This window comes from Elephantulus edwardii, unplaced genomic scaffold, assembly GCF_000299155.1.
Source record: "Elephantulus edwardii isolate Elephantulus edwardi_28Jun2011 unplaced genomic scaffold, EleEdw1.0 scaffold00266, whole genome shotgun sequence".
Lineage (NCBI taxonomy): Eukaryota > Metazoa > Chordata > Mammalia > Macroscelidea > Macroscelididae > Elephantulus > Elephantulus edwardii.
Genome location: NW_006400016.1, coordinates 2700644 through 2715296, shown reverse-complemented (window position 1 = coordinate 2715296; position 14653 = coordinate 2700644). Strand labels below are relative to the sequence as shown.

At 50.2% G+C, this 14653-nt stretch overlaps 1 protein-coding gene and 1 pseudogene across 1 annotated transcript in view; one reads left to right on the top strand and one right to left on the bottom strand.

Annotated features, from left to right (window-relative positions):
- SIPA1L3 (signal-induced proliferation-associated 1 like 3) overlaps positions 1-14653 on the bottom strand; it is a 108296-nt gene that overhangs the window by 5779 nt on the left and 87864 nt on the right. The window contains exons 15-17 of the mRNA XM_006899689.1: positions 9371-9536; positions 8434-8677; positions 4010-4153 (exon numbers count right to left, since the gene is read on the bottom strand). Coding sequence (XP_006899751.1) covers positions 4010-4153; positions 8434-8677; positions 9371-9536 — 554 coding nt within the window. The remainder of the gene's footprint in view (positions 1-4009; positions 4154-8433; positions 8678-9370; positions 9537-14653) is intronic.
- LOC102844849 lies at positions 2447-3188 on the top strand (annotated as a pseudogene).

Below are 14653 nucleotides of genomic sequence, written 5' to 3'. Positions count from 1 at the left end.
AAACCAGGAGGGAACAGTTACTACAGGTGCTCAACCCTTTTTGTGGTGCCCAGATTGAGGCTGAGAACCTCCATGCCCTTGGGAATACAGAGTGGCTGTTGTTGCTGGTGCCCTTAGCTGTTCGAAGGCACAGTGACCTGTGCACAACAGAAGGTAGTAGCACTGCCTGCCTATGATAACCTCACAATCCCTGCCACATGTTCACTGTCACAGCTACTGTGACAGTCCATCTCATTAAGGGGCTTTCTCTTTGTAATTGATCCTCTCCTTTACCAAGCATCATGTTCTGAGGCCTGGACCCTCCGCATAACACGTCCAAAGAACATAAGGCCAAGCCTTGACCACCCTTGTTTCTGAGGAGTTTCCTGGCTGCACTTCTCCCAAAACAGATCTGCTACTAGCTGTGACTGATTATGCTCCTGGAGTGTTTGGGATCTAAGGAAATTTAGTTTGTGTTCATAACAAGGACTGTTATCCCATCTTTCAGATGAGCAAACTGAGGCCACAAGAGGTTTAATCCCAGTTACATAGCTAGAAAGAACCTGGCTTTGAATCCTTCAAAGCTGGGATTCAAACCCAGGTAGGGGGTTCCTTTCCCTTTACAATCCTTCCTCAGTCCTTCTGCAGGAAGCTTGGGGGCCTTCACTGTGCTGTTCCCCGGTTTTCCTCACCACCTGCCTGGAGCACAGACACTGCACATGACTGGCAGATAGAATAGGAAGTCCCCAGGCCCAGGAGTGTCTAGTTCGTGGAATCAATAAGTAAAGCAGTCAAATACAGGGGCTCATTTTTAGTGAACACACTCAGGTCCTTTGGAGTGAGTCCTCAGGAGAGGGCTGCTTCTGTCCACAGGGCTGGAATCTGGCCAACAAACCTGAGGGGAAAGGCTTTCCTCATGCTAAGTTACCTAAAACTTAGCTAAAGGGCAAGTGCATTTTAAATTTGGTGCCAAATATTGTGGTGTGGTTCCCCAGAGGCCTAGCACTCTGTTCACACCACCACCTGCAATGCCTGGGAGGCCTCTTGCCCCACTGACCATGCTCACTGCCATTAAGTTGATTCTGAGCTTGAGTGACCCGGCACTGGGTTTCCAAGGCTGGCCAGTCTTTCTAGGAGGGGACTAGTGTCTTCCTCCGCTGAAGTGGTTGTGGATTTTAACAGTCGACCTTTCGGGTATTAGCCCATATGCTACCAGGCCTTCTGACTACCCTCTGTGCAGTTCTCAGAGAGGAAGAAAGTGAATGTCAACGTGCACGGATCTGTTATGAGAGAAGCTGAGTAATGTGTTCAAGAAAGTATGTAAGCCCTCTGAGTTCCTTCTACCAAAGGCCTAGTTCTTCTCCTTAGCTTTCTGGAGGGCTGTTCAGGCCTGAGCTTCAATCTTGGCCTTTTGACCAAGTCTCTTGTTAACAGGACTCATGAAAGGTACCCTGGAGCAGAAATGGGAAGAGCTGATGTTGCTCAGAGATGCTCAGTAATGCCAGTAAAGTAAGGATGGATCCGTGGCTGGAGGGTCACCTCTTCCAGGAAGCACCTCAGGGCAACCCTTTCCCACTCTGACTTTGTGAAGCTCCTCTTAGAGTCAGATTTTTTTGCACTGTTGAGTCAGTGCCTAGAAATTTCTCACCAAACCATTCTTAACTCAAACACTGCATAAATTGTGTAGATCCAGGCCCAATGCTGGGCCTAGGCTGACCATGCTGTCCCCCACCTGCCCTCCTCCTGAGGCCTGACTGCCATCATCTTCTGCCTGGGAGAGGCTGAAGGACCTGAATGGACACTTCCACCCAGGCCAAATGTCAGATGTGGACTGGCTAAAGCCTGCAGAGGTGAAGGACACGCCTCAATGGGCCTGGCTCAGCAAAGCCTGCTCTCGGTCAGAGCTCCCACTGGGCACCCAGCAATAGCGGAGATAGCCCAGGGTCCTGACTTCCCAGGGCATAGGCAGAAATCATCAGACAGTGACAGGCCAGGGACAGGGGGCAGGGCAAGGGCAGAGGGGTCAGTGATGTGAGAGCCCAGAGCAGGTGCCTGGTCCAGACTGAGGGGTATCAGGGAAAGTGTCCTAAGGAGGAATGGCCAGGCAGTGACTGGGAAGACAGATTAAATGAGCTACAAGAGAATGTTCACAGCACTGAAACAGACAAGGGGAATAGATGCTTATGAGGAATATATGATTAGGTATTATTGGCATGACAACAGTCCAGAATAAGAGCTGCATAGCAAAGTGGACTGAGGGGGGATTGTACAACAATGAACGAATTTTTTTTCAAAGAGAAAAGTGAACTCAGGGTTGGGGGTGGGCAGGGAGGAAAATGTGCAACAATGAACGAACGGAAATCCAAGTTCTCTATAAGCTTTCATTAACATTTCAATTAAAAAAACACACAAAACAAAACAAAAAAAACCCCCCAAGAGATTATTCACAGCTCTCGTCCATCTGCCCAAGATGCTGAGGGGAAAGGAACAGGGAAAGAAGGTGGCCCCGGCGCCTGCAGTGGCCAGTAAGCAAGGGGCCAAGAAGGAAGAGAATCTCCTGTTTGAGAAAAGGCCCAAGAACTCTGGCATCAGATAGGACACCTAACCCAAAAGGGACCTTACCCACTTTGTCATAGGGCCCCACTATATCAGGCTGCAGCAGGAAAGGGCAGTCTTCTACAAGTGACTCAAGGTGCCACCAGCCAATAAAGTTTCCAAGGCCTTGGACCGCCAGACTGCTACTCAGCTGCTGAAGCTGGCCCACAAGTACGAACCAGATACCAAGCAGGAGAAGAGGCAGAAGCTGCTGGCAAAGGAGATGCCCACTATCCTCCACGCTGGGGTGAATACTGCCACCGCCATGGTGGAGAACAAAAAGGTCCAACTGGTGGTGATCGTGTATGACGTGGACCCCACTGAACTGGTGGTCTTCCTGCTGAAGATGGGTCTTCCCTACTGCATCATTAAGGGCTAGGCCAAGGTGGGCTACCTCATCCATCGGGAGACCTGCACCACTGCTGCCTTCACGCAGAAGAACCCGGAAGACAAAGGCGCTCTGGCGAAGCTGGTGGAAGCCATCAAAACCAATTACAAAGACAGATACGAGGAGAGCCGCCACCACTGGCAACGTCCTGGGGTCCGAGTCGGCGGACCGTATTACCAAGCTGGAAAAGGCCAAGGCCAAAGAACTGGGCTGGTGTACACACTGACTTTTCTGCACAAAAAATTAAACTTATTCCGCCTTCTGCCATTTGTCATTGTGGGTTGGAAAAAAAAGAAAAGAGAAAAAACAAAAGAGAATGTTCATAGTTGTCAGAATCATTTTTGAGCCCCATTTTACAGATGAGGAAACAGGCTTACAAAGGTAAAGCCCCTTGCTCACATCACAGACGAGTAAGGGGAAGACTGCAGGCTATCCTTTGTGATCTTATTTTCATTAATAAGAGAATCTCAAACGTTAGGGGCATGGAGTCTCATTTCCCAGCCTTCTCTGTGTCTGGGGTGGCCAAGTGATAAGGCTCTGGCCAGCGGGGAGCCTGTGCAGGAGGGGTCGGAGATTATGGCACGCATCTTCTCTCCATGGCCGGAACTGGATGTGATGGCAAAGTGGCCACCAAGCTTGTGAAGATGAGCCTCAGATGGGGCCAAGCAGAGAGCTAGCAGGAATTTGAACTTGGATGAATCAAAGGAAGAACTCCTCCAGACCTATCCCAGAACGTCATCTGCACAGAGTCCTGCCTGCTCAAGACACTGGTAATGGGGGGTTTTCGCTACATGCAGCCAGAGAGATCTGAAAACACAATTTCATCCCATCATAATAACACAAGGTCCTGCTTGCTGCAGCCCCTGGCAATGGAAGGTCAGGGTGCCCATTCTGCAGACAGGATAAGCAGGGATCAGGCTGTACCTGAGCAGTGACTGGGACTGGGATCAGCTCCCCTGACTCAGAAAGCTGAGTGAGTTTCTTTTCAAAGCCATCAGGGCCTCTTTGGAGAAGGGGCAGGGGTCTGGCAGGGTGGAAGGTGCCTACCTTCGTACGCCTTGGCTGCGTTTACCAGGCTGGACCACTCAAGGCCAGCAGCCGTGTCGGGCAAGGGCATCATGCCAGGGTCCAGGCGACGCAGTTGCCGGTCCCGTCCATCAGCCAGGGACAGTTCAGAGGCAGAGATCACGGCTGGGTGTGGAGAGGGAAAAACAGCCGGGAATGTCAATATTGGTGGGAACACACAGTAGGGTGAGGGGATAAGAGTGTCAGATGTTTGTATAATTTTAAATCAGCTGCTAGGAAGGCCTCTAGAGGATGAGGTCTGAACAAAACTGGAGGAGGAATGGGGACACCAAGAAGGGCATTCCAGACAGACAGAACAGCTAGTGCAAAGGCCCTGAGGCAGAACTGGGCTCTGTTTGTTAAACGAACAGCAAGGACACCTATGTGACTGGAAAGGAGCAAGTGAGGAGGTGAGTGGCAGTGATGGCCAGAAGGTCACAGCGTTGGATTGTGTGAGGCCTGGCAGACCACGGGGAGAACTGTCCTTCCCCTGGGAGTGAGACAGAGCCAGGGCTCTCAGCTGCGTCAGGTGTTCACTGTATCCCTCCAGCTTTGGGGAACACACTCAGGCAGGAGGGAGCAGGAAGCCTGGGGGAGGAGGCTGTTGTGACATTCTAAGAGGGAAATGAGGGTGACATCATGGAAGGACCAGTGGGCAAACCCTGACTGGCTCTCTTAAATGCACACACTGGAATTTTTGGGAGGTTCAGAGCCTGAACACGGCAGGAGAGAACTGCCACCAACAGAGGGGGAAGCCTGGGGGTGTGGGGGTGGGCAATGCAGAGAGGCAAAGTATGAGATGCCATAAGATTGTCACAAGGTGACAGCAGGGAAAAGGGGAGCTGGTTACGTGAATGTGGAGCTTACGGGAAAGCACCAGCTGCTGACACAGACTGAGTCAGCATATACATATATACATCACTGTGTGGCTGTTACATGTGGCAGGGTCATCATGGGGAGACCTGGTAGGTTCAGGTGACATGACGAACAAGAAGGACCCCTTGAAGCCACTGGGTGCTGGAAGTGATAGATGACAAAAGCATGTACCACATCTGTGGAGCAGCCCCTGAACATAAACTCACTGGCCCCTAAAAGCCCTTACAAAGACAGGATAGAGGACGATGATGAGACAGAGAGAGGGCGGAGCTGGGCCTCAGGTGGCTCAGAAGAGGTGGGATAAGCTCACCCCCCCCCACTGTCCCAGCACCCCTACTGAGCTGAGTTTTCTGCAGGGACCCCCACACCCCTCCAGGAAGCAGGTGTTATGCCACATTACAGAGGCCAGCAGGCTCAGGGTGAGTCACAGCTGCAATGGGGTGCGAGGACGGACGGGGTGTGGTGGCTGGATGTGGTGGGAGAACTGACCCTGCTCCAAGTGAGGCGGGTTCCACAGAGGCTCCTCCTAACACTGGGTTCCAACCGCCTCCTGAGGCCAGCAATAAGCAGCTGGATGAGAGGGGAGTGAAACACTGACTCCTGATGACAGAATAACCAACCGAGCCAAACCCATTGCCGTCAAGCTGGCTCCAACTCACAGGGACCCTGCCCTGGATTTCTGAGGCTGCAAATCTTTACGAGTGGTGATCACCTTACTGCTTGCTCTCAGAAGCTGGTGGGTTTGAACTGCCAATCTTCCAGTTAGCAGCTCAATATGCTATTGCTATGTACTAAGACTTTCAAGGAGGTGGAACGACGCAGTGACTGTACCCATGGTCTCCAGCATGTTGGAGACTTAAGGATGGTGCAAATTAGAGCAAGGTTCAAAGGGTCGCTATGGCATGATGTAGCTGACTGGCGCCTAACAGCAACAACAAGGAGAGATGAGAGGAATAGGTCAATAGTGTCTCTGTTAAGGATAGTGATTAAATAACATGATGAGCAAAGGTTAATGTGTATGATGATGAAAGTAGAAACGGCACATTTATCTATCGATACACATACCTGCATGTGTGCATGTATGTATTATATGTATATTCCAATTATAAAGATCTGAGTGATAGGGGAGAAGGGTAAAACAGCGAGGATGCCTAGAGGCTTGGGGGTGGGCATTATTCTAACCACTTTATAATCGGCTGCCAGGGCTCAGATCTGACTCAAGCTCAAATGTTTTGCTCTCGAGATGTGCGAACAGGCTTGAGTGCCGCTCAGTCAACATTCACTGACTGACTGAAGCGCAAGTGAATGAGTGATTGAGGGCAGGAGGAAGTCAAGCCTGGGCTCTTGGCTGTGCATCCACAGTCTGCCAGTATTTCACCTGGGTTCAGCTAGTGTCGGGGTTCTGGGAGTGGCTGCCACACCGAGCAGGTGATTAGCAAACACTTCCTGAGAAGGTCCTGGGTCTGGAAGATCCTCCATGAGTAAAGGCTGGGCTAGCTCATCTGAGATCTCAGGCCAGACAAGGCTTGAGAGGGGCTCTCGAGTGGGCAGAGGAGAGATGAAAAGGCCAGAGGTCCTGACTACTAAGAGGCCAAATGGGCCAATCCCTGGTTATGGAGGGTGAGGGATATGGGCTGAGAGGTGTACGCATGTGTTGGGGGACACAGAGGGAACTGATGGGGCAGTGGTGGAAACAACCCAGGGAACTGTCCTACAGAGGCCAGCAGGGGAGATACCTGTTACCACAGAGTGACAGGCCATAGGGAAAGGAGGCAGTGAAACATGAGGTGGAGTGATCAAGGATGGGATGAGGGAATCCCTGGGTGCTATGAAACTGAGGAGGGCTTCCTGGAGAAGGGGGTATCTGGCTGAGACTGGAAGGATGCAGAGCTGGTTGGAGTGATTCACATTTGTCTGGTGTGTCTGTGTCTAATGTGCATACCTTTCTTGCACCCTCACTTACTCTGCACTGAATGCCTACTATGTGCCAGGGCCCACTGTAGGCACGGATAGAGTGGTAAAGATGAGAGCCCAGCCTCCTGCTCAAAGGGAGGAGACAGAGCTTCGCTGGCACAGGAGCACTCCCTGTCTTGCTTATAGCTGTTTCCCCTCCACCAAGAGCAGAGCCTGAAATAGAGTAGGGACTAAGAAAACATGTGGAAGAGATGTGATTTGGGGTGGTGGGTAGGGCACTCTGGAGTTGAAGATGAGATACGACCTGGCCCCTGGGCGTTGAGGGAGACCTCTGGGAAACAAAAGTGAGCCAAGTCCTGAACTAAGCAAGAGTAACTTACAGGTGGGCTGTTAAAAAGCATGGCAGGTAGGGTGGAACAGACCTGTAGGACAGCCTTAGGAAGGCAAGTACAGGCTGCTAGGGAGCTGGCAAATATGGTGAGGAGAAGGGCTGGGGCGAAGCCTCAAACACTAGGGCAATGGGGAGCCATGGAGGAATTTTAAGGGAGGAGAGGCTCTTCCATAGATAGCCCAGTGTCTCTTCCATTCCATCTCTTGTGCATCAGAGGCTTTGTCACTAACACCGGGGGCACAAGGGCTCAGCTGAAACTCTCAGGACCCAGGATCTGTTTGGATTTGACAAGGCAAATGTGTGTGTTTGTGTGTGTGTGTGTATTTGAGGAAGGCAAGTGTGCGTGTGGCGTGTGTGTGAGAGTCGTCAGTCACAGGTAAGGGCAGCCACATAGGACTCGTACCCACTTGGCATGGGTTCTGCTGACCAGTTGTATAAACCACCTTTCAGTTTCAGGCCTTTGAGAGCTGTGGTAAAGACTGCAGAGGGGACCGAGGAACTGGCAACCCCACAGCTCATGGCTTTCTGGCAGGGGCTATACCCAGTGCCTGTCTCTCAGAGATGCTTAGTAAATATTTGCAGGATGAATAAATCACAGGATGAATGAATCACACTTTTGTGCTCCCCCCCAATGCTGGCAGACTTGAGGGGCAGTCTGGTAAGTAAGTAAATATTCTCAAGGCAACCTGCTTGGTGCTAGGGCAGGGACAGGGAGCTGAGAAAGCAGCTAACCCCTAGTGACGACCCTCCCTCTGCACATGGAAGGGCCGATGCCCCGCTCGTCAGGTGACCAGCACTAAGTGTACCTCCTGAGGCTTCCTAATGCTTGATCCTTGGATGACAGCAAGAAGCCCTGAGAGCACAGTGTATAAAGTACTGGGCGCCTAACCTAAAGGTTGGTGGTTCAAATCTCCCAGCTTCTCTTTGAGAGAAGAAGGCACAGTTTCCCCTGTTAAGATTTAAAGCCTTGGAAACCTGATAGAGGGATGCCATGAGTCAGCATAGATAGGTTTCTGGGTGATAGGAGTGCCCCAACAGCAGGCCCCCTGAAGCTCTTGTGCACCCCAGTTCCCTCACTCAGATGACCTTCAGTCTTTGACCTGCTGGCGATCTCATGCTCAGGTTGACCCCACACCCTGGTCTTGGTCACTCTCACCCAGCCCTGGGTCACCCTGCCCAACCCAGGGTCACTGCCCCCACCCGGCCTCAGGGTGCCCAGGCTCACATTTCTTCTCTGGGAAGCCATTGCCAGTGGTGGGGACAGTGCTGGGGCCACTGCCCGGCGGGTGGGGGTGCTGGTGCTGCCGGCGGGTGGGTAGTGTACTGGAGGGGAAGGCGCAGGTGCTGGTGAAGAGCACGTCGCTGGGCAGGCCTGGCTCCAGGCTGGCAGGCGTGGCAAAGCTGGGCTCCCGGCGCCCACTGCATAGACTCTCATCCGACAGTGTCCGCTGTAGGCTCTTCTGAGGGGACTGAAGACAGGTGGACATGGGGCACTGTCACAGCTTTGACACGGCCATGGTCCTCAAAGGCTTCTTCCTATCTGGTCGCCTGTGGTTCTTAACCACCTGTCTGTCCCTTTATAGTCACAGCACTCCAATAATCCTGAGGGACACCTCTCACCTCCAGGTAAGAAAGAGACTGAGCCCTGTCCTGGGTGTCTGGTTAGGGGTGGGGTGTGGCCTAAGGTAGATCTTTGAGATTCAGCACTGGGACTTTAGTGGGTACCACTGGAGACAAAATGTTGGGAGTGCAGAACCCTGGAGAGATTGGGGAATTGGTGGCCCGAGACAGCACCTGTCTAAATGTAGAAACATAGCTGGTGTAGAAAGCCTGGTGCAGGCCTGCTTCTGTGGACACCAGGAGCCTGCCTTTCCCCTGGGGCCGTTTTACTTTATCTCTGTGTTCCAGGAGGATGGAACACCCCATGCCCAGTCAGTAAGATCCCTTTCCAGTCACACAGGTGTCTTATTATCTAACAAATCCCCACATTACTGCCATTCTGTCTCTGATGAAGATGGCTCCCTTACTCTTGGTCACATAGCTACAGACACCCAAACATGGCTGAGAGAACCTGTATTGACTGTAGGGGGATCCTTCCTGCCTGCTCTCCTCCCAAGCCCACCTGAGTGCAGGGGATGGAGGACGGAGGTGCTGCTACCCACCCCTGATTCTCTCTCCTGCTCCGGCCCCAGGTTGTCCATGATGATGAGCTTCTTGAGGTCGTCCTCAATGGTGGATTTATAGTTCTTCCGTGGGGAGCGGAGGTCGCGGAGTGATGCCCTCAACCTTGGCTGCCCAAAGACGTTTTTTGTGTTGGTGTCCACCTGCCTGGAACGAGAAGGTCAGAGGTCAGAGAGATCTGGGGATGCACGGGCCGCTCCTCAGAGAAGGCCACCTCAAAGGGCAGATGACTACATGTTTCACTCATGAGGGCTGCCAGCGGAGAGACTGCACTCATTCCATTCACTCAGTCCACCCACAGTCACTGGGACCTCCCCCCCGCCTGCCCGCATGCCTCAAAACGGACTGGGAACTAGGGAAAAGACAATGGGCTCCATAAAGTGAAGCAGAGGGAAGGGACAGAGAGGGACAGGACCCAGCGAGGGCCTTTCGAGGTGACATCGGAGAAGGAGCCTGGCTGAAGGAGGGAGGGGCAGGGCCTCAGCCAGTGGGGGCTCTGGAGGCCATGGGGCTGGCTCATGTTTGTGAGGAGCAGGGAGCAGGGAGGACCTGGGGAGCAAGGGGCAGAAACTACAGCCTGTGGTTGTATCTGGAGAGGGGCAGAGCCTCTGAGGGCCCTGATGTGGTTGGTGAGCTTGAGGCCCTGATTAGTGTTTCCAAGGGATTCCTCTGGTTCTTGGAGAGAAAAATCAATGCTTATGGGGGTGGGAAACAGGGATGGAAGCAGATAGACCCTGTGGGGGCTTCCTGCAGCTGTTCAGGCCTGATGAGCGTCCCAGATCAGGGCGCTCCCGGCCACAGAAAGGAGTGTGGACTGTCTAGATGAGACTGGATCTCCTGTGCAAGCACTGGCCTGCAGGGAGTGGCCCTCTGGCCTGCCTCATCTGTTATATGAGGTTACAGTCACATACGGGGCAAGGCTGGGACAAGTGGGCCTCAGAAGTGCTACTTTCTCTGCGGGTTTCGTACTCCCGAAGCCAGCCTAAGCCAGAGCCACCCTGACCACCATACTCTTCCTCAGCATTTCCAAGGCCAAGGGATGCTACACTACATCCCACTGCTTCCAGAGCTCTCTGTGGGCCACGGATACATGACCTGGGGCTAAAAGCAGGGGTGTGCAGGCAGACAGTGCTAGGCCGAGTCCGGGTCTGTTTTTTCCTGCTGCGGGACTTTGGGAAAGTTGCCCACTCCCTGATCCCCAGTTTTCTCATCTGAAAAACATGCCAACTCTCAGAGTTACTACTGGGATGTTGGCAAAGCGCTTAGTTGGCAACTGACAAGAGAGTAGACGCTTGGGAACATCTCTCAGAGATGTCTCAGAGGCTGAGCAACCCAGAGCTGCGTACCTGCTGACTGCTTTGTCAACTGACTACCCGCGCAGGGCTCTGCACGCTCTGTGGTGCCAAACCCAGCCCCTCAGGCCTCTATGCCCTCTGTCTGTTCATGGACCCGCATGCTCAGGCTGCCACCCAGTTGACCTGCCTTCTAATTCCAGCCTCGTGTTTAGTCTTCCACCTCAGGTGGGAATGGAGTCTTTAACTTGAAGCCCTGCCACCCCTCAGGCAGAGAAATACTAATAACTGGAGACAGCACAGGCGCCACTCATTAAAATGGCAAGCAATTTTCTAAGGGAGGCACTATTATCATCACTCCATTTTACAGATGGGAAAACTGAGGCACAGAAAGGTTAAAGAAACTATAAAACATTGGCCTGAAATCAGTTTTGTCCCAGCTCTCCCTTAACACCAGTCACTCTGTCATTACCTAAATCTTTCTCTTTCCCTTCATAGCAGCTGGGGTCCCTGATGGGTGGGGTAAATGTTTAATGTGGTTGGTTGCTAAGTGAAAAGCTGGATGTTTTGAATCTCCCTACGGGCACCTCTGAAGAAAGATCTGGCAATCTACTTTGAAAACCAGTCACTGAAAATACCATGGGCACAATTCTGTTCCTGGCATTGAGTTGATGGCAACGCTCCCTTTTCCCCCCTCCATAGAAGTTTTTGCAGCCTGAAAGTGTCTTTTCTCTGTATGTTCTTTTCATCTGATTACTCACTAGGAAGCAAACCACATGAGACCATGGCAGGGTCACCCCTATGAACTCATTTAGACATCATAGCCATGAGCCTAAGTATTACTAGTATCCCATTTCACAGATGAGGCACACGAAGGCACAGAAAAATGAAACTACTTGTGTAAAGACATACAGCCGGTGAATGGAGGTGTAAAGATTTGAAATAAGACTGCAAAGTACAGAGCCTAGAATGGTTACCATGATGCTTGATTGCTGTATATCACAGAGACAGAAATAAAAAAAAGGATGGCAAGTATAACATTTGGCTCAAAACAAAACACATACTTCTATGTGCAGAGAAATGTGCCCTAGTAGGACAGTGGTTAAAGAATTCAGCTGCTAGCCTGAATTCGGTCAGCAGTTCAAACCTACCAGCTACTATGAGGGGGAAAAAGATGAGGCAGCCTGCTGATGTAAAGATTTACAGCCTCAGTTCTACTCTGTCTTAAAGGGTCTCCATGAGTTGGAATGGAAAGCAATGGGTTTGTTTTCATTTATATACAGAAGAGAATTTCTGGATAAAGTTATGGACAATGATGATCTTTGGGGAAATGGATTCTTACTTAGGGAGTGAGAAGATGGACTTTTACTTTTCACCTGATACCCTTCTGAACAGTCTTTTTTACCATAATCATGTACTGTAACAACAATAACAAACGGGAGTTATATTTTTTTTTTAAAGCTGACAACTAACCATTATCATTTTGTAATTCAAGAGAGGGAAAGGGTCTTTGAATTCCTACCCAAAATAAGATGTCTTTGGCTCTGAGGTTCTGAAGCCTGTATTCCCTTTCTCAGCTGCCAGCCTGAGGATTTTAACAAAGGAAGAGAAGGTGGCAAGTATTTTCTTGTGAGGTCATATTTCTCCCCAGATTAGCAGTCCTAGACTAGGGTAATTCTGGCTTTGCTGATAACAGGCAACAAAGTTCTCTGGTTAACTTTGGAATCAAGTCAGAAAGAAACACAGAGAAATGGACTTATACACCCCAAATAGTAAATGTTCCTTCTATAGCAGCTGGAAGAGATGGGAGGAGCCCAGTAATATTTATCTAGAGACTCTGGAGGGAGCCTCACAGTCCCCTCACTTTTCCCTTTGCAGATTTGGTATTTTCCAGAATCCCCTGCACCAGGAGTGCTGTGTGGTGGGAGCTCACTGGCAAGGGAGCAGGCCAGGCCTGGTAAGAGTCTGGCCTTCACCTTGTCTCCTCACAAGAAAGGTGCACTGTTCAAAAGCTCTCCTCCTGGGCAGGATAAAGGGGTCTGTTGAAACATTAAAGCATGCATTCTCTCTGCTTAGCAGTTCTACTTCTAGAAGTGTGACCTTCAGAAAGGCCTGGGTACACAGGGAGCTCCAAGGGCTCTGTCTGTGGCATGAACACAGGGGCTACCAGCCAGGGAGGAGTGAGGCTGAGACCTGACAGAACAATAGCAACCAGCTGCTGGAAAGAAATAAGGTTGATCCACAGAATGTAAAAAGAGTTTCTCCCAGATATATTTATTAGGTGAAAACAAGAAACGGTATATATTATGTGAAGCAGTTTTATAAAGACTGCTCTAGTGGTTTACTGGTTAGCATGTGTGTTGCCAATTGAAAGGCCTATCGTTTGAATCCACCAGTTAGTTGCTCCATGGGAGAAGATGGGCAATCTCCCCCCATGTGATTTACTGCCTCGGAAAACTTGCTGGAGGGTCAGCTATGAGTTGGTTTTAACATGATAGTACATAACACCACCATAACTACTTTATAAAATACATTTTAGTTTGGCGTATGATTTAGCTTGGTATACTGCTGCTCTTGTCTTTAAGAGTAGAATACATGAGGGTTTACTTCTGGAAATTTCTTACAAAGCTCATGGAGTCCCACCAACATAGTCTTCTCTGCCTTCATATCTCTTCATTCTGTTCCTCTGCTGCAGCTACATGGGCCTTTTTGATGCTCATTAAATACACAAACACACTAGTTGCACTCCTGCCTCAGGGCCTTTGGACTGCCTATTCCCTCTGACTGAAGTGCCCTCCTCAGTGCCTCCTATCGGTAGCATCTTCTCATCCTTCTAACTCAAACATTGCCCCCTCAGAGAAGCTGCCCTTTGCCAACCAACCTTCTCAGCTTTGGAATCTCAATCCCACAATCCTTTGCAATATCTTCACAGTATTCATATTGTGATTTGCCTGGTATATTTGTGAGTTTTCTGTCCACTTCCATGACTACTCTATATATCAGCTCAGTGGGGCCAGAACTTTGCCTGCAGCCTTTTGCATTCTGTGTTCAGTGTCAGCAAGAGGTTGTGCTACAAGTAGGTGCTGAAAACAGTTGTAAAAAGTCTATCACACTGGGAAAGGAGCAGATGCAATATAAGGTTGGCTGAGTCTGACTTCTATCTGCTTTAGAAAGGGGAATTGCCCCATCAATGATATCTATAGTACCAAAATAACTACGAGGTCAGACATGCCACCTGCCATGCTCCTGCACCTTTTTCTACCAATCACTGGGTCTGACGTTCATTGCAAGACTCACAGACTTTACTCAATTTGTGGGGTTTATTAGGGAAATAGGTTGGAGAGCAGATGAGGCGAAGAATATCATACAATGCAAGTCCAGATTTAGTCCAGCAATTCCAAGCCAGATTAAAAGCCAGACACAATTAGTGAAAGACAGCTTTTCAGTCAACCAGAAGGCCAGGTTCAGTTCAGAAGCACAAATGCAAGCAGCCTCTGGTTTACTCAATCATCCAGCTAAGTTTATCTTAGATCAGTTGTAAGGCAGCTTTTCCAATAATCATCCAGCAAGCAAAACCTTTAACTGTGTCCTTTATCTCCAGGGTTTCTCTGGTTACACCTTACCACAGTCTCTTCACAGCAGTACCACAGTCTCTTCAGAGCTGTGCCACAGTCTCTTCACTCTCTCTCCACCACTATTTCCCAGTGTCTTTACAGACCCTCCATCACTGTCTCTTACAGTGTGGAAAGCGTTCTCTTATATAGGTCTCAGCAGCTGTTGATAATTTGCCAGGCCATATGTCCACAGTTAAGGTAGCTGGAGATCATGCCTCCAACGGGGGCTAACACAATGACTAGAAAAGCCAAGGGTTCTGACACCTGATATGCAAAAATCTGACCAATACTCAAAGCAATCAATCGATTTAACTTAATTCTGATAATAATTCTAGCAATGCTTTTTAACAGAAATGGG